This window comes from Pogona vitticeps, chromosome 2, assembly GCF_051106095.1.
Source record: "Pogona vitticeps strain Pit_001003342236 chromosome 2, PviZW2.1, whole genome shotgun sequence".
Classification (NCBI taxonomy): Eukaryota; Metazoa; Chordata; class Lepidosauria; order Squamata; family Agamidae; genus Pogona; species Pogona vitticeps.
Window position 1 is genome coordinate 223,363,423 of NC_135784.1, and position 20,178 is coordinate 223,383,600.

Genomic DNA, 20,178 nt, shown 5'->3' on the forward strand with positions numbered 1-20,178 from the left:
AAGTAAAGATCAAGTAGTGACAGGAGGGAAGGCCTGCCTAAAGAGCCAGGTCTTAAGCTATGGTTTTTCCAGTAGTGATGAATGGAAGTGAGAGCTGGACCATAAAGAAGGCTGACTGCCGAAAAATTGATGCTTTTGAATTGTGGTGCTGGAGGAGATTCTTGAGAGTCCCCAGGACTGCATGGAGAACAAACCTATCCATTTTGAAGGAAATCAACCCTGAGTGCTCACTGGAAGGACAGATCCTGAAGCTGAGGCTCCAGTACTTTGGCCATCTCATGAGAAGAGAAGACTCCCTGGAAAAGACGCTGATGTTAGGAAAGTGTGAAGGCAGGAGGAGAAGGGGACAACAGAGGATGAGATGGTTGGACAGTGTCATCAAAGCTACCAACATGAATTTGACCCAACTCTGGGAGGCAGTGAAAGACAGGAGGGCCTGGCGTGCTCTGGTCCATGGGGTCACGAAGAGTCAGACACAACTAAACGACTAAACAACAAGAACAACAAGGCAATCTCCATAGGTTTCAGGACCACATACTCCACACCTGGACTTTGGAAAAGTGCATCTACACTTCCTCCTGAAACCGCCATACGCTCTTTCCCCCCTAAAAATATTGGTGGATTTTTTTGAAACTGAAAATGCCCACTCACACCCTCTAGTGATCACAAAAGGTAAATCTGAGATGCAGTGAAAGGTTTCAGGGATTCTCAAAAATGGCAGAATTATTCCCATTCTGAGAAAAAAAATAGTCCAATAACATTGCTCAAATTTAAGGGTCATGAGTAGTAATGAGGCCAAGGTGCTGGGGAAATATTTGGTCCCCTGAGTGCTGCACAAAGTCCCTAGGCCACGTGCACCCTTAGTTTAAAGGAATCACAAGGCTATGTCAGCATCAGATTTAGATACTAATCAAAACACCACTAATATCATGCATTGATCCCAAAATTAAGTTAATAGCATAGTTTCCCAAGCTGGGTTCTCTGTGAAGTGAGTATTTTAACAGCAAAGAATACTAAGTTATTATTTACATGTATTGAAATGTTCACCTGCGCACGCATGCACATGTGTACACGCACATACACAAACTATAATAAAAGCAAAATCAGGATATGGTGTTGAAAAGGTAAAATATTGGAATGTTGAGAGTCAGCAGTAAAATTTTAAAAATGAAACCAGGTAAATGTAAGAATCAAGATTGCGTACCTGCTGGAATGGGAATATCTTAGCTTGGTAAATAAGTGCTACTAAGGAGAATGGCCAACAGATAGGATGGCATTCCATAGAGAGGGCATTAATGAGAAGGATCATATTTTGGTAACCCACCCATCACATCTGTGTAGGGAAAAATGGCCAGAAAAGACTATCCAAAGATGATGTTAATAATCAGGCAGGGACATGCCAGTTTGCAAAGTAAACAGAATGAAATGAACTTATTTTTATGTTGGATGCTGAAAGAATACAAGCAGCATTTCAGCAATGTCTAGGGCAGGCTTATCAAGGGGAGGGGCCCAGGAGATGCAAGGCTTGGACCTTGGATTCACTGGGGATCTCAAGTGCAAAATATAAATCTGTTTTGAGATTGTTTTCTCTTTTTTAATATATAGAGAGACTCAAAGAAAAAAAGGGAGGGGGGAGTGCTCTAGGCTTTTTCAGCCTTGAGAGGTTCAGATCAGAGCTGCATATTTTATTGGTTACATGCATAGACAACAACATTTTCTTAAGATTAAATTCCTAGTGGCCTTAAATAAGATGGTAATGTCACCCATGGTAAAGCCTTAAATCCTATTTTTAATTCAAATTGAATCCAGTGAATTAATTTGTGTATGGTGAGTCAATACCTGTACAAATTCCACTGATTCAGGGAGTCTAATTTAGTTGGAATTACTGCTGAATTCAGGCCTAAAATTAAGTTCAAAATTTATTTCACACTTTGAGCACTATTTTTATTTTTTCTTTTCAAAGAACCAGCCAATCATACATAAAGACTTTACGTATGTATCCTGACAACATAAAAGACAAATGCCTATAGAATTTCACTACAGTTAATACACAACTCTTGAGAGAATTTCATCCTTCCATTATCCGAGGATATATCAAAATGAAGGTGCAGTTTTTGTCCATAATTGTAGTATGGTTGAGAGATCATGTTTTTATGTTTATCTTTTAACAGGTTATCCAATCACTAAGTTCCTTCAGAAAGATCTGTTTAATGGGAGAATTTACTATCATCACGGAGGAGGAAAAATATTTGAAGATTCAATTGAGCTGGTTCTCTGTGACAGCCACGATCCTCCCAATCATTCAGAAACTCAAGTATGTCATTATTGAATATATTGCAAGGCCATGAAGGGGAACGCCACAAAACCTTTCCATTGACATAGTGGATTTACTTCAGAGTAAACATACCTTGTAATGATACCTATAATGATACCTGATGGGACAAGTACATAATCAGTGTTACAAACTTATTTATCCAGTGTTTCAAGACTCTATATCCGGGGGGCAATTTGTAACCGTCCACCACAAGATGATACGGGTCTGCAGCTCCCATGATCCCATATTACTGACTATGCAGGCTAGGAGTGATGAGTGCTGCAGTCCAATTGCAATATCAATTCCTGCTCCTGCAGAGAAGGAAAGTGCTCCATCTAGCAAATTGCTACTCTACAAAAAGTAAAGCAAAAATCACAAAATACATTCTAAAATACAAACAGAAGGGAAAAAAGGCAAGCTGCAAGAAACTATCAGGCAGCAGGATATCTTGACAATGTGAATGATGTGAAAAGTCTCACTGGAGTCTGCTAATAAACTGTTAGAATCAAGATACAACAACCCCCCCCCTCCTGTGCTAGCCTTCCTATTGTCCTGCTGGTGAGGACGATGTGCATTACAACAAACTGTGCCATTTATTTGTGTAAATCTACTAATCATTTGCACAGACATCTTGAAAATGAAGTGTCATTTGTAATGCATCATGAAAAACACGTCAAATTATTCAAGTGGTGAATTTAGCAAGCAAGCAAACAAACAAACAAACAGAGGCATATCTGGAATACGTCATTATTTGTCCTTGATTTATGTTTCTTCCAAGTAGATGCTAGAGGGCTGTTGTCCTCAGATAGATTGTTGTAAATGCTGGTGTCACATTTTAAGCTGCAATATTTTTGGCAATATGTTTGTGTGTGTTCTTCAGCATATTGTGTTTTTTTCCTAAATCTTTTCTTTAGGTGGTAAGAGTGCACATAATTCCTGTGAATGATCAGCTTCCCAAAGAAGTTTCAGGTGTAAGCCGGCATCTAACTGTCAAGGAAACAGAGATTGCCCATCTAACAAAGAAACACCTTGATTTCACAGACACAGAAGCACAGGAAAGGGAGCTCATTTATACCATAACTTCTCCCCCTTTCTTTTCTTCTTTGCCTGAGTAAGTCTGGGTAGAACATATATATACCTCAAAAAGAAAAGGGTGTATTTTCAGTGCATATTGCACAGCCAAGTTATTGAAGGACTAGCATTTGTATTTTGAGTCTCTGCAGTTACAGTTGTTTTCAAGGATCAAATCTGCATGAAGCCAGGTTTCCTGCTTGCTGTTCATTGTCCACAGGTTGATTTCTTCCAGTCACAGCTTTGCTATGGCTAGTTTTTATCATTTTCCTGTCCTCATGGCCTTGCTTGCTTGTTTTAATACGTTTACATTTAATACATATACATTATTAAAAGACAATGTTTGAAGCTAAAAAACAGTAACTATATAAATACTAAAAAGGACCAAACAAATACCACACTACAAAAAGGTAAACAAAAGCAATGCCAAAACACATTCAAAGCAGTAAAGTACAGTCATTTATTTAAAACCCCAACTCAGACAGCCAGTCACTGAGGGAAAGCTTGCCTGAAGAGAAAGGTATTTGCCTGCTTGTAGAAGGACAGCCTCCATTTTGAAGGAAATCAACCCTGAGTGCTCACTGGAAGGACAGATCCTGAAACTGAGGCTCCAATACTTTGGGCATCAGAAACATCTGCTGAAAGAATGACATGTTGCCATCTCAGATAGGAATATATATTCTGTCAAACAGTGCTTCTATAAGAGGGCATTGATGGTGGCTGTACTTCTCACCTCCCTAATTTCTGCACTTTCAGTTTTTCTTTTCACTCTTTTTATGCCAGAAAGGTAATGTCTGGGTAATAATTGCATCTTAAACTAATATCAACCCTGAGGAAATCAACCCTGAGTGTTCACTGGAAGGACAGATCTTGAAGCTGAGGCTCTAATACTTTAGCCATCTCCTGAGAAGAGAAGACTCCCTGGAAAAGACCCTGATGTTGGAAAAATGTGAGGGCAAGAGGAGAAGAGGATGACAGAGGACGAGATGTTTGGACAGTGTCATTGAAGCGACCAATATGAATTTGACCCAACTCCGGGGGGCAGTAGAAGATAGGGCTTGGCGTGCTCTGGTCCATGGGGTCACGAAGAGTCGGACACGACTTAATGACTAAACAACAACTACAAGAAGGACAGCAAAGATGGAGCCACCTTGGCCTCCTGTGGGAGACAGTTCCAGAGTCTGGGAACAGCAACAAAGAAGGCCCTCTCCTGTGTTCCCACCAAACAGATCCGAGAAGGTGGTGGAACCAAGAGAAAGACCTCTTTGAACAATCTAAACACCCAGTCAGGCTCATAATGGGAGACATGGTTCTTGAGATCGCTTGGACCCAAGACATTTAGGGCTTTATAGGTTAGAACCAGCACTTTGAATTGTGCCCAGAAATGGATCAGCAGCCAGTGGAGCTGCTGTAATGGGCTATGTGATCCCTGTAAGCAGCCCCAGTTAACAATCTGGCTGCAGTGTTTTGGACCTGCTGAAGTTTCTGGATGCTTTCCAGAGGCAGCCCCATATAGAGTGTGTTACAATAATCCAGCCAGAAGGTCACTAAAGCATGTGTCACTGTGGCCAGCAGACCTCTCCAGGAACGAATGCATTTTAATTCTGCAAATGCTGCCCACCTGTGTTTTCAGAGAGAGTGAAACCCCATCCAGCACAGGCTGAATCCCTGTTCCTTGATCTGACTTTCAACTGACCAGGAGCACCTATGACTTATCTGGATTAAGTTTCAGTTTATTCATCCCCATCCAGCCAAAACAGATTCCTCAGATTTAGATGGCAAGGGTAGAGCTGGGTGTCATCCGCGTCCTGGTGACACCAGATCCCAAACTCTGGATAATTTATCCCAGCAGTTTCATGTAGATGTTAAATAACATAGGAGACAAAACAGAGCCCGAGGGACCCTGGTATGCCTCGTTTTGCATATTTGATTTCAGTCTCCATTACAAAGCATAACAAAATACACCAGTGATACCAAAAAACCAATGCCTTGTGGCACTTTAAAGCTGACTAAAACACTGAAGGCACTTGACAACAATCTCCGCGCAGTCTGCGGTGTGGGAATTGATTCTGTAAATGGGTTTCTAATTTTGTTACATAATTCTGCCTGTATGTATGACCATTCCTTTTTGTGCAGTCACACAGATGCCGGAAAATTGTTTATGGTAGACAGTATTCCAAAGCTGATCAAGGATCCTGCAATGCCATCACTGAGATCATTTACTCAGGTTTGTTATCAAGCATAAAGCCTACCTAAAAGCAAGATATCCTTTCACTCAGTAGCGCCGCCCTTCTACATCAACTGTGGGCAAAGTGTAGCCCTCCAGATATTGTTGGACTACCACTAATGTCATTCAAGCCACTGTTATCTATGCTGGCCAGGGCTGATGGGATTCATAGCTTGCCTACATCTGGAGGGTCACACTCTGTCCATTATGCTGATAGATAGGTACAAGGGTCATACCTCATTTCACACACAGTATGCAGTATGGTTCAGACCAACTCTGATAGCAGGGGCTTTTGCTGCTCTTGAATAATTCTGAATTTAGATTAGTGAGTAGTACACAAATGAAGGGGTGACAGGTCATAATTGCTTTCTGTGGTATGCGTGAAAATTCTGCTTTTTTGCCTTTGGTAAGATAAACCGTAAGAATATAAGCATGTATTCGTGAAGGCTTTCATGGCCAGGATCTAATGGTTGTTGTGGGTTTTTCGGGCTCTTTGGCCGTGTTCTGAAGATGCCGGCCACAGAGACTGGCAAAATGTCAGGAAGAACAATCTTCAGAACACGGCCAAAGAGCCCGAAAAACCCACAACAACCAATATAAGCATGGATTGGATCATTGGTGGTTTAAAGCAGAAAGGGGCAACTATGGCTATTAGAATGTTGGAAATCAGTTCCTATCAACCTTGGCCACCATAGCCAAAGGTGGAGAGTACTGGGAACTGCAGCCCTACAACATCCAGAAGGTCATACCTGCCTACCCCTGGGTTAAAGATTTAGCTACTCTGATGTGTACTTATAATAGAAATTTTGGTGATGCATCTGCAAAACTGAAGTTATTCAATAGTTTTTATTTATTTATTGGAGGAACATACGTGTTGCATTTTGTTTGTGTGACTGATTGATTATTTTGCACCCGCAGCATGCTATAAACCACATGAAAATTGCCTACATGCCACCTTTGGAAGATATTGGTCCAGAGCCTCAGTTTATCCAGTTCATTTTCTCAGTCAGCAATCAACATGGTGGGACTTTGCGTGACATCTGTTTTAACATTACTGTTCTCCCAGTGGATAATCAAGCTCCAGAGGTAAGATTATGATGCTAACAGAAATAGAAGAAAACAATTGGTTATAGGAACTTAGCTGAGAGAAGAAAGCTAATGTTAGATTCTTTTATTCTTCATAAGTTGTCTCAGCTTTTTTATCCTAGCATTAAATAACGTTTCTTTACCTATTAGAAATGATGCCACCATTCTTGTTGTGTTTCATAGTGCCTCAGAACAGAACCACATCTTCTGTGAAAACCTGACTTTCCAAAGCCTGGGTCTTTTGTCTGATGTGAACACCCTGATGGGGCAGAGCATTTGTAGGGGAAACTGGCAGGGGGAAGTAGAAAAGCTTCACTCTTCCTATACCTGCCATTTTGTGGTCTTCTTTTAAAAATGTTGGATGTTCACACACCGATGCAGTTTTGATTACAGCTCAGATTTTTCCAGTCTCAGAGTTTGGTTGATGGGGACACAGGGAGAATTGAGGGTGAGGAGGGAGATTGATCAGACGAAGTTAGACATCCTTGCTTCCTCACTGGTTCTTTCCAGCAGATACCTCCATAGCCCTCACACTAACACTTTGGTGCAAACCCAGTTTGTTTCGTAAAATATGCAGTGTCATTAGTCACACCCTACTGGTGTGTTTTCTATTCCATAATATGACAATGGCCTCCAGTGAAAAATAATAACTCAGATCAGATCGAAATTAATATGATCTGAGTTTGTATTTTTCACTGTAGACCATGCATTGCCTCCATCAGAGTTCAGAAAAGTTATTTTGATGGAGACAACTCTATACCAGCCAGCCTGCCTGAGGGATTCTGAGAATTGTAGGCCAAATAATTCCACACACCCCTCTCCCCTCCTCAAATAAGCATTGATCCTATAGAGAGTTTGGCTGAAAACCATCAGATACAGTCTGACAGCACTATAACTGTCCAGAAGTAAATCAAGTTCAGTAAAACTTATTCTCAGGTATGTGGGTCTAAGAATGCAGCCCAAATTGCGTTATGCCCTGTTTGTCATTCTGAAAGCTTAGCAACCTTAAACATAGCAGCATGGTGGCAGATTTCACAATGGATAGGAAAATAAAATATTGTTTTGCAAAATCTTTTGATTACTTTAGCTTATTTCGTCTCAACATTTTAGAAGAAAGTCTGGAATTCCCAAAGCCTGACTTACAGACAACTGAGTAAACATTTACCCAGGGGTAACCATGCAGGGACGTGGTGGCGCTGTAGGGACGTGGTGGCGCTGTGGGCTAAACCGCAGAAGCCTGTGCTGCAGGGTCAGAAGATCCAGCAGTCGTAAGATCGAATCCACGCAACGGAATGAGCACCCGTCGCTTGTCCCAGCTCCCGCCAACCTAGCGGTTCGAAAGCATGCAAATGCGAGTAGATAAATAGGGACCACCTCGGTGGGAAGGTAAACAGCATTCCGTGTCTAAATCACACTGGCCATGTGACCACGGAAAGATTGTCTTCGGACAAAACGCTGGCTCTATGGCTTGAAGAGCGGGATGAGCGCCGCCCCCTAGAGTCGGACACGACTAGACAAAAAAATTGTCAAGGGGAACCTTTACCTTTACCTTTAACCATGCAGGTGGTTCCTTTTCTTTTTCAGCCTTGGGGTTTATTCAGCAATGTACAAAATGGAAATTTTATTTTATAAAGGGCAAGCAGAAACATCATTTGAGAGGACACTGGAACTGTTTTCCATTTCTTCTTGTGTAGGTGCTTACAAGTAACCTTAGTGTGCAGGAAGGAGGCCTGTGTACTATTACAGAGGACCACATTTTGATTTCTGACAGAGACACCAGACTAGAAGACATTCACTTCCATCTTCTAAAGGCACCTCTCCATGGGTCTGTTGAAGTCGATGGAATTCCTGTGAGTCAAGGACATTGGCTGACCTGTGAAGACCTGCACATGTCCAAAGTCAGGTGAGAGACAAACACATTATTGATGTAGGTTCTGGATGGTTCCAGATGCAGACCTTTGAGGTGCTGTATAGCTTTTCTATCTTTCTCATCTTAATGGATTTTCTATGAAAGGATCTGGTAGGAAAATAAAAGGGTTGCAAATTTAAAGGAGAAAGGCTGGCTTTGCTATCAGGCAGAGTGAGGTAGTTGCCTCAGGTATCATATTTGGGCTGATAATGAAGGGACAGCAAATGGTTATTTATTTATTTGGTAGCTATTGAATTCTGTGAGAACTTTGTAGTGTCATCATAGTAACACAGACATCTGTAATAAGTTCAGAATTTTATTTCCATAGATATCGCCATGATGGTTCAGAAATCCCTCAGGATTATATCCTGCTTGCTGCTACAGATGGTGTCAATTCCTTTGAATTTACCCTACACGTTGAGGTCAGTGTAAACTCATCAGAAACTAGGCACACTAAAATATTAATTTTTTTCAAAGGATTTTGGGGGTTTTCTGAAACTGGAAACTCTTGGACTGAATGAAGGTTCTGTTTCATTTTGACTCTTGGCATATTATACAATCATAGAAAAGTGAAGCTGGATTGTATTCCTGCATTGAGCAGAGGATTGGACTTTATGGCCCCTTCGAACTTCATTTTGACTCTTAAATATTTTTTATTTTCCTTATAAATGTAGGGTAAGGTAAGGGGCAGCTGGGATAGGGGTACCTTTGGAGGGGGTGGATTTGAACGGATACATTATAGATCAATATTTTTCATAGTAATTCTATACATTCTCTTCTAGTAATAGTTCCATATATCTGAAAGAAGTATAAATAGTAAGCGAGAGGGAAAAATGAAATTCAGATAGATATATTGTTATTCTAATTATTGATTATGTAGTTAATAGTCTTTATCCACTCTCATACATTTTCCTTCTATTTTTTTATTTCCCAAGGGTTATGTTTCAATGTCTTCAGATTCCTTCCTTCTCTTATATATTGCTTATCTTGCGTTGCTTTCAGAATTTTGTCTCTATATGTGGTTTTAATGAATCTAATTTGTACCTCTCTTGGGAGATGATTTTTTAAAATAAATACTGAGGATGTTCTTTTGGCCGCATCTATAGTCTACTTAATTTCATCCTTCTCACAATTCACCCAGTCTGATAGTAAATCAGTTGCAGCTTCTAAGAGGTCTTCATTTTGAGTTTCTGGTACATTCTGTATCCTCAGAATATGTGATGCATTCTCTATCTGGATTTGAGTCATTGGTGTTTCATGTTGGTTTCGTCTGGTTTCAACTTTTCCTAAGTCCTTCTAAAGTTCTATTCCTTTTTTCTCCATATTCCTTGCTAATCTCGCTGTCTTCTGTATTTCTTGATATTGTTGTGTCATATCCTCTTTCATTTGCTCCAGTTGTAAACTCTTGTCCTCCTGTTGTTTGGAGAGGTCGGAAACTTTAATTTTCAGGGCTGAAATATCAGACTTAATTTCATCAAACTTTCTATCAAAATGGGCTGTCTGTTGGCTGAGCATGGTGCTCATAAGCTTCTCAAAATATTCTTTCGTTAATAAAGAAGACTGGGTTTCTTGCCTCAATCTCAGTGATGTTGTTTCTGGTGCCGGACTTCCTTTCATTGCCTTAGGTTATGCAGCCATTTTTGTATTTTAAAAAAGAACCTTTATATGACAGGTCTCCAGTATTCTCCACTGATATCTGCTTCCCCCCTCCTTATATAAATTTAAATAATCTAGGACATTAGAGATATGGAAATAAGGAAGGATATGAGAGCAGCCAACAAATAGAGATCAAGCAACCAATAAATAGGGATCGCCCAATATACACTGTATCAAACAAAGAATCAATGTTATTAATGAAGAGGGGAAACTTTCCTTGACCACCTCCAAATGGCAAGAATATATCCTGAATATAATAAGTCTGGTAAATATTACTGCGCCTCGAGGGAGCTATTTGTGTCTAGATTTGACAAGGGGGAAAAAGAGCCAAAAGTCAGCTTGTTCAGACTTCTTGGCACCTTTCCAGACTTTGAGTAGAAAAAGATAAGTTGAGATAAAGCAGAAGAGAAGCTCCTTGTCTCTTCTAGCATCACCACGGAGTTTCAGGAACAGCAGGAAATTTTAAATTATAACCCCCCCAAACTACTTTTCCAGCTCCTCCCCCAACCATGCTCAACAATACAAATAAAATATAATCCCATCTATTCCCTTTTGTAATCCACCACAGGGGGGGTCACTTCGTTTATGAGCAGCCTCCATTTTTTTACTTTCATCTCTGTACAGGACATACTGGTTTTTTGAGGCATAAATAAACTTTAGGTGGGTGTAGGCATGATCTAAATTAACATTCAATAATATCCAGCAGGTCTCTAAGAGGTACTTTGCAGACAGATAGTTCAGCAATCCATCAGGCTAAAAGTCTCTTTTAATGAACTTCTGGGTTCCCTCCTGTCTTCTTTAGCTGTCCGCTTCTGAATGCTTTTAATGTTCAGTCTTGCAGCCTACTACTACCACCTACTTTCATATATCAGCAGTAGATTTCCAAGTCTTCAGCTCAGATATAGTCATAAAAATGAATTTGCTTAAATTGGTGTCTGTAAATCTGGGATATAACTGCATATCCGTTCTCCTCCAGCCTTCTGGACTGTGTCAGTTTTTCAGACCTGTATGGAGTCCTGCCAAAAAGAATGCCAAACTTCTGAGATAGGGAGGTAGCTCAGGGCTCCCCCCCCCGCCCACCTTCTCAGATGGCACTTCTCTTCTTAAGATATATTTTCCTCTCCTGGAAAATTTGATTAGGCTATCTCAAGCCTACAGAACTTCCATCAGCAGTTATAATTGAGAGAGAGCTCTCAATTTGCAGCCTCCGTCCATCTTGGCCCGCCTCCTCGCCCAGTTCTGTTTCGTTTTGGAGGTTTATGTGATAATGTTGGTTAAACAACAGATGTCACAGTTATTAGTTAATAGACATCTGCACAACTTCCAGCTTACTCTGTATTGTCAGGAAATAGTTTCACTTACAATTAAATTATAAATATGAAATCAATTTGTAAGGCAGCAGTGATGTTGCCAGGTATACATCTTCCAAACGTAGGGCAACAGAAGCCACTTAAAAATAAGCAGAATATATAGAGTATATTTGTATATATTCTCTCTCATATTGGCTACTAAAATTCCCTGGCACATTATAGAATCATAGAATCATAGAAAAGTGAAATTGGAAGGGGTCTACAAGGCCATCAAGTCCAACCCCTTGCTCAGTGCAGGAATACAATCAAAGCATATCTGTCAGGTGATTATCTAAGTTTTCCTTGAATTCCTCCAGTGTTGGAGCACTCACCAACTCCTGAGGTAACTGGTTCCACTGTCGTACAGCTCTAACAGTTATGAAGTTTTTCCTGATATTCAACTGAAATCCCGTTTCCTTTAACTTGAGACCATTGTTGTGTGTCCTGCACTCAGGGATGATTGAAAACAGATCTTGCCCCTCCTCTGTATGATACCCTTTCAGATATTTGAAAAGTGCTATCATATCACCCCTCAGTCTTCTTTCAGCCTTTCCTCATAAGGCTCGGTTTCCAGCCCCTTGATCATCCTTGTTGCCCTCCTCTGAACTTGTTCCAATTTGTTAGCATCCTTCTGGAAGTGTCGTGTCCAGAGCTGGACACAATACTCAAGGTGAGGCCTAACCAGTGCTGAATAGAGGGGGACTAGCACTCTGCGGGATTTGGAAACTATACTTGTATTAATACGGCCTAAAATAACGTTTGTTGTAGCCACATCAGACTGTTGGCTCATATTTAGCTTGTGATATTGAAGGTAATGTTTTTGAAAAGGCAATTAGATGTACAATTTGTACTCTTAGCAAGTGCTAATATGATGTGTAGAATTGGTTACTGGGACCTGAGTAAGACATTGGCAGTTGATTTCAAATATTATAGCCAAAATCCTGGTGTGTAATTACACTGGTCGAAGGGAAATGGAAATGCAAGAAAGTAAAGAGGCTGTCCAAAGAGGCCTTACAAATAGCAGAGAAGAGAAGAGAAACAAAATGCAAAGGAGATAGGGAAAGTTACAGAAAACTGAATGCAGATTTCCAAAGAATAGCAAGGAGAGACAAGAGGGCCTTCTTAAATGAACAGTGCAAAGAAATAGAGGAAAATAGAAAGAGTAAAACCAGAGATCTGTTCAAGAAAAATGGAGATATTAAAGGAACATTTTGTGCAAAGATGGTCATGATAAAGGACAAAAATGGGAGGGACCTCACAGAAGATGAAGACATCAAGAAGAGGTGGCAAGAATACACAGAGGAATTATACCAGAAAGATCTGGATGTCCCGGACAACCCAGATAGTGTGGCTGCTGACTTTGAGCCAGAAGATATGGAGGCAGTGACAGATTTTACTTTCCTGTGCTTCATGATCACTACAGATGGTGACAGCAGCCACGAAATTAAAAGACACCTCCTTCTTGGGAGGAAAGCAATGGCAAACCTAGACAGCATCTTTAAAAGCAGAGACATCACCTTGCTAACAAAGGTCAGCATAATCAAAGCTATGCTTTTTCCAGTAGTGATGTATGGAAGTGAGATCTGGACCATAAAGAAAGCTGACTGCCGAAGAATTGATGCTTTTGAGTTGTGGTGCTGGAGGAGGCTCTTGAGAGTCTCCTGGACTTCAAAGAGAACAAACCTATCCATTCTGAAGGAAATCAACCCTTCGTGCTCACTGGAAGGACAGATCCTGAAGCTGAGGCTCCAATACTTTGGCCATCTCATGTGAAGAGAAGACTTCCTAGAAAAGACCCTGATGTTGAAAAAGTGTGGAGGCAAGAGGAGAAGGGGACGACAGAGGAGAGATGGTTGGACAGTGTCACTGAAGCTACCAACATGAATTTGACCCAACTCTGTGAGGCAGTGGAAGAGAGGCATGCTCTGGTCCATGGGGTCATGAAGAGTCGGACTAAGCAACAACAACAACATCCCCACTTCACTTCCTTAATGCACGCCAGTTGTTAATTAGCAGCTATTAGTTGCTGCAACTTGCACCGTTTCCTGTCAGCCAGCAACACCACAGAGCAAGATTTTGACCTAAATTATACACTTAAAAGTCTAATGGTGCATATTTTGTCAAAACAGAGAAATATATTTGGTTGATTGTCCCGCGCAGAGTAGAACTTTTGAATCTATGGGACTTCGTTAACACTTACATAAGCTTCATCGAGGCAACAGATTTCTACACGAGCATTGACACTAACAATTAGATTTAGCCTAAAGGTGATGAAGCCAAAACTCTGTTCTCACTTTCAGCAAAAACAAGTCAGAGGAATTAATTTTCAGGAGACATCAAGAGAGGGGGGATGCTTCACTCTTCTTCCCTGTGTCTCTACTCATAATTGTTCTTCTTGGCACGCCATCCTTACAACAGAGCACATATACCCATTGAAAACTCCACAGTTAAAAGAAGAGCAATGGTGGCCAGAGGAGAGGTAAAGCTCCCACCTATCCTTCTATGACTTTGCTCAAGAACTTTGTTTCCTGATGTTGCTTTCCTTTTTTAAAAATAATTGTGCCCAGGTTCTCCTGTTACACACATTTGTATCTAACACACGTTCATTCCATAAAATGCTGCATAGAAATTAGATACATGTGTTTGAAACCATTCTGAGCCTGGTACTGGCAGCAGCTGTCAAGCACATATACAGTGGTACACTGGGATTTTATGCCATGAAGTGCATAAATTGGCTGATCCTTGTATATGACAGCTGGCTGGATACCTCCAGTAGTTTAGCTGTGGTTATCTCGGTGGTTTAGGTATCTGGCTGTGGAGCCAGAGGTTGGGAGTTCGATTCCCCACTGGGCCTCCTGGGAGTAGAGCTGGACTGTGTGGCCTTGAGCAAGTTATACAGTTCCAGGACTCCCCCAGAACAAGGGAATGGTAAACGACTTCTGAGTACTCTCTACCTGGAAAGCCCTGAAAAGTTTTAATACCATATTTCCCCCCTCAGGTGATCCCTGTGAACGATGAGCCTCCTGTCATGGATACTGACCTCATTCCCTTCATGCTATGCCCAGAAGGTCAGGCAGTGTCCATTACCTCAGAATATCTTTATGCTACCGATGCAGATACTGAAGATATGCAGCTGATGTTCATGCTTCCTCGACTTCCTAAACATGGGGCTGTGAAGAAAGATGGAACTGTGGTTGATCATTTCTCCCAAGCAGATGTTGCTTCTGGAGCCGTGGCATATGAACATACGAGTAAGTGTGGGCAACGCTTCAAGAGAGGGAAAGTCTCCTGTGCTGATCAAAGGATGTCAGTTGCCATTCCATTATAACTGTTTATAACCACATCAGACACCAAGGCAGTTCTCTACAGTCTAATTGGAAATTAACTGGAATGTTTTGGCCTTCATATGCAAAAAGAACCTGAAAGAGTTACTTTCTTCTTAATTGTTGCTAATGCAACAACAGTGCTTTGAAAGGATATTTTTTAAAGTCCTGTCAAAGCATTGCTGATTTGCTACTGTGTCAGCAACCATTAACAAATGTTAAACTTCCCCCTCCCTTTCCTTCTAAGGTGAGTGGCAAGGAATATTTAAAGGGAAAGCTTTCCATTGAATGCACTTCTCAGAGACACTGTAGAGCAGACTTCAGAAATAAAGAACATTTGACGCTGCAGGGACAGCCTTGATATCTTCAAGGCCCAAATAGGTCCATACAGGAAGAGGTATTACCTCTGGGGGCCAAAGTCTCATCCTGTTTAGGGTTTTAATATTACAAAGCTGACTGGAAATCTTAATGAGGTAGAATAGAATACCTGACTGTGGAATCAGGGGTTAGGAATTCTTTTCTTTACTGTTTCTCTCTGAAGACGAGCCAGCTTGTGTAGCTTTGGGCAAGCTGTACAGTCCTAGAGCCACCAGTAGATGAATGGACTGGTAAACAGTTTCTGAGCACGTTAGACCTAGGAAACCCTGCCCAGGACCACTATAAGTTGGAATTAACTTGGCTGCACATCATCATTCCCCATAAGAGCCATAGCTAGGGTAGGGCAACAGAGGGCACAAAACTGTGCAGCTGAAGGAGCATGTGTCTGGTATTTATTTCCAGAAGCAAGTGAGCTCAGTTGCCCTGGGGGCATGTACGTATTGCCTCTAGCTCTTTTTCCTCGGGCAGAAGGTAACACAGAATAGTCAGGGTCAGCAGAGAACTAATATGGCACAGTATGCTCAGACCCAAGCATTCCTCCCTATTCCTCTGTTTTTTTCAGATTTGCTCACATAACCAATAGGGCACTAATATGCCATGAACCATATCTCCTAGTAACAGTTCTGAGAGTTATTGCCAAAAGGTCGGTACAGTGGTGCCCCGCTAGACGCTTACCCTGCATGACATTGAAATCGCGTAACAATGGCATTTTTGCGATCGCTATTGCGATCGCAAAACAATAGTTCCAATGGGTTTTTCCGCATTACGTTGATTAGGAGCCTGCTTCGCGAACCGTTTGTTCACTATACGATGATTTTTCCGGTTCCGCAAAATGGCTTCCCTCCCTTCTCAAAATGGCTGCTTTCCAGACCCCTGCTTCGGAAGACAGCGATTTTTAACAGCTGATTGGTGGTTCTCTATGGGCAATCTTCGCTGGATGATGAGGTATTTCCCCATTGGAATGCATTGACTCGTTTTCAATGCATTCCGCTTGACAACGATTTCGCTTAACAGCGATTTTCCTGAAATGGATTATTGTTGTCAAGTGGGACACCACTGTAGTTGTGTGTGGCTTGGGAAAAGGTGAGGTGTCAGACACATGTATTAGCTTGTAAATAATGAGATCTCTTCTTGGTACCATTTTTAAAAGGTATATTTGTGTGATGAAGAAAATATGTCAGTAGCCTTTATTTTAGATACCTTTGTGATTATTCCTTATAAAGTATAATGTAATGTAACAAACAAACAAACAAACAAACAAATAAATAAATAAATAAGGAATTGTTTTTCTATTTTGATTTTAATGAGCCTCTTACATTAGGAGAGATATGGTAAATGAATACTGTATTATAACAGTAATTTTAGGAAGTTTCTCTTGAATATTTTATGACTACTGTGGAAAATATGTGGTTGGTGCTGTGGGTTAAACTGCAGAAGCCTCTGTGCTGCAAGATCAGAAGACCAGCCATCGTAAGATCAAATCCACACGACGGAGTGAGCTCCCGTCACTTGTCCCAGCTCCTGCCAACCTAGCAGTTGGAAAGCATGCAAATGCAAGTAGATAAATAGGTACCACCTTGGTGGGAAGATAATGGCGTTCTGTGTCTAGTCACGCTGGCCACATGACCACGGAAATTGTCTTCGGACAAATGCTGGCTCTACGGCTTGGAAACGGGGATGAGCACTGTGCCCTAGAGTCAGACATGAGTGGATTAAATGTGAAGGGGAACCTTTACCATTACTGCAGAAAATATTTTGGTATTTTTACATATTTTTTCAAAAATGTTTCTTATAGGAATTTTTAATCATGTATTGTCAACATATGATGCTTTATCTGTACTTACTTTTCCCAGGTGGTGAGATTGGCTTGGATCCTTTATTTGATATCCTTACCTTTGTTGTCTCGGATGACGAAATCAGCCCTGATGCAAATATTTGTTGTTATGACAAATCGCCATCTCCTGCCATGCCACTTCATAAAACCTTTCCAGTGTATGATCTTAACATCACCATATTTCCAGTGGACAATCAACCACCCTCTGTTGCTACCGGTAACAATACGTCAATGATGAATTTGTTTTAATGAGCCAGCAGGTTGAGAATGTAGTTGAGGTAGATCCATGCAGAATTCAGTATGTGGTGAAGGGGAACAGGCAATTTCTTCCTAACACACTCACCTCAGTAGCTAATCCATGTTTACTTTGCTTCTGTAGTGCTGGCACAACAGATAGCATGATTATACAATAAATATGAATTAAATTGGAATGAAACTATCAATTTGTTTGGGTGAACGAATGCTATAGGTAACTCTTAACTGGAACAGGTAGTTCTTTGCTGCAAATTTTGGAGGAAAGCACCTCCTCTGCTTGCACATCCAGTTGTCAAACCAGAGCATTTCTCACCTTCCATATCTTGCAAATTAAGCTTGAGTTGTTGTTTTTGACTGGGCTTGGAAAGCTAAGCATGGCTTTATGTCAGACTTCTCAAATATTAAGATCTACCTGAATCATATATTTAGAGCAATAACATGATTTTAGCTCTAATTATGGGTTAACTATAATGTACAATTTGTATTAAATTATTATGACCAGAATCCTATTGGTGTACATTTTGTGTAACTTGCTACATCTATGTATTCGCGAAGGCTTTCACAGCCGGGATCTAACGGTTGTTGTGGGTTTTTCGGGCTTCTTGGCCGTGTTCTGAAGGTGGCTTTTCCTAACGTTTCACCAGTCTCTGTGGCCGGCATCTTCAGAGGACAGCAAACTGTGCTCTTGTGTAGTTTGGCTAGGGCATGGAGTATTTATGGCTGTGAGATGGGATGATTAGTGTGTATTGTTGTGGGTGTATTGTTTTCTGTGGATGGGTGATCAGTGTGTTTTGTTGTGTGTGTATTGTTGTGATAAGGAGATTGTCTGTCACTGTGGTTGATGGTGGTGATCCCCTTGACCTTGTGGTTGGGTAGAGTTCGTGACCTTTTGCATGCTGTATCCACAAGCACCAGAAAAACTTCAATAAAAAAGAGGAAAGTTTGAAACTCAACAAAACTTGGCTCCCAGGTCTCAAAAATACAGCATGCAAAAGGTCACAAACTCTACCCAACCACAAGGTCAAGGGGATCACCACCATCAACCACAGTAACAGACAATCTCCTTATCACAACAATACACACACAACAAAACACACTGATCACCCATCCACAGAAAACAATACACCCACAACAATACACACTAATCATCCCATCTCACAGCCATAAATACTCCACGCCCTAGCCAAAGTACACAAGAGCACAGTTTGCTGTCCTCTGAAGATGCCGGCCACAGAGACTGGTGAAACGTTAGGAAAAACCACCTTCAGAACATGGCCAAGAAGCCCGAAAAACCCACAACAACCATTGCTACATCTACTTGCAACTAATTGGCAAGGTGCTGAGATGCATCTCAGTTGCACAACTGGGAGCATAAACAAGTTGCATCCTGGCACCCCATCATTCATCTGCAATTAGCCATATCATGTTATGAAAACCTTACACAAATAGCAATACGATTCTGGCCCCTGCAGATGAATTGAATGACATAGTTTCATCTCATTCAGATTTGCATTGGTCTTTGCAGTGGCTGAGAATAGAACTGTTTCATTAGTACTGCTCTGGTATTGGACCAGAACATAGATATTGCTCCCACGCAGTCATGATGATGTGTGGATGATTTTGGTCTTTTCTTGCCTGCAGATGCAGTACTCTGTGTGGAATGGTAAAGAGTAATAAGGAGGAGCCTAAAGCTAAATATGTGAATTTAAACCACTGGTTTTCTAACTGAGCCCATGTCAAAATTAGTGTTAAGATAAGAAGAGAATGCAAAATAATGAAATAGAAGAATAAAGCTTGTAGCAGCAGAATGGGTGGTACCATACCAGATTGTGAGGTGTATATATTATGTGCTGAGGAGGCAAATCCCTCCATGCAAGGAAAAACTAGCACAGTCTGGAGAGGCCTGAGTTAAAACCTTTCATCATTGTTTTTGTGTTAAAGCACCATTGTACAAAGAAGAAATGTATCAGATAATTTTTGACCAATAATGGGAAGCATCATGAACATTTGGGGCAGCTAATATCAAATCTTTCATGTTTCACATTGAGGATCATAGAGTACACTAGCATAGGTGTGAAGTTGCATATTCTTCTCTGCATTCACAAAGGACTGTGGCAGTGAGAAAACCCAATTTCCTTAGGGTTCACTTTGGTTCTGCTATCTCTACTAAGTGACTTTGAAGTAACCCTGTTCTCTGTGTAACTGGGAGCTACATAGGCTTCCTGGGGGTTCCATCCATTTTAAGAGGTGGGTAGTCCTCTCCTTCCACATAACAGTTGTGACATTTTCTGCTGTTCTTTTAAAATTCACATGAAAAACTTTCCTTTGATTGTAATCTGGGAGGGATGAGATGGTTGCTGAAGAGTGAATGTGCATTTGATGTAGATGTTTTGAGTCTCTCTGTATTATCTGCTACTTCTCACTGTGCAATGACTTATATACAACTGATTCTATAAATAGGGATCAACTTCAGGCATCCAGTAATGATTCTACAGTTTTCATTGAGTGCTATGTCTACCTTTTTTGCATGGGCTGACCTATATCACACAGGGCTGATGAGTATGCGTGCTTGGGTCCACCATGCAAGTTGGAGTACGATATTTTGTAAGCCTTCTCACTGAACACCACATGGAAGCAGAAACACAGCACCTGGAAAAATGAGTTGTCTGTATATTGGTAATGAGCCTTCAATGAGTAACAGTAGCAGAGAGCTTGATAGAACTCCCCATATGCCATGCGTGCAATAGATCACATTGTCTAGTGGGAATAGTGGCAG

General features: G+C 41.0%; 1 protein-coding gene across 9 annotated transcripts in view; it reads left to right on the top strand.

Annotated features, from left to right (window-relative positions):
• FREM1 (FRAS1 related extracellular matrix 1) overlaps nucleotides 1–20,178 on the top strand; it is a 113,450-nt gene that overhangs the window by 40,245 nt on the left and 53,027 nt on the right. For 8 of the 9 annotated variants that reach the window (XR_013541460.1, XR_013541461.1, XR_013541462.1 and 5 more), the window contains exons 11-18: nucleotides 2,172–2,314; nucleotides 3,229–3,425; nucleotides 5,522–5,612; nucleotides 6,531–6,698; nucleotides 8,393–8,601; nucleotides 8,936–9,029; nucleotides 14,611–14,863; nucleotides 17,167–17,364. Coding sequence is in view for 5 of the 9 variants with exons in the window: in XM_020782962.3 (XP_020638621.3) it covers nucleotides 2,172–2,314; nucleotides 3,229–3,425; nucleotides 5,522–5,612; nucleotides 6,531–6,698; nucleotides 8,393–8,601; nucleotides 8,936–9,029; nucleotides 14,611–14,863; nucleotides 17,167–17,364 (1,353 nt within the window). In the remaining 4 variants the exon portion in view is untranslated. Of the gene's footprint in view, nucleotides 1–2,171; nucleotides 2,315–3,228; nucleotides 3,426–5,521; nucleotides 5,613–6,530; nucleotides 6,699–8,392; nucleotides 8,602–8,935; nucleotides 9,030–14,610; nucleotides 14,864–17,166; nucleotides 17,365–20,178 lie in introns of those variants that run through there. The other variant, XR_013541463.1, reaches the window with a different exon arrangement.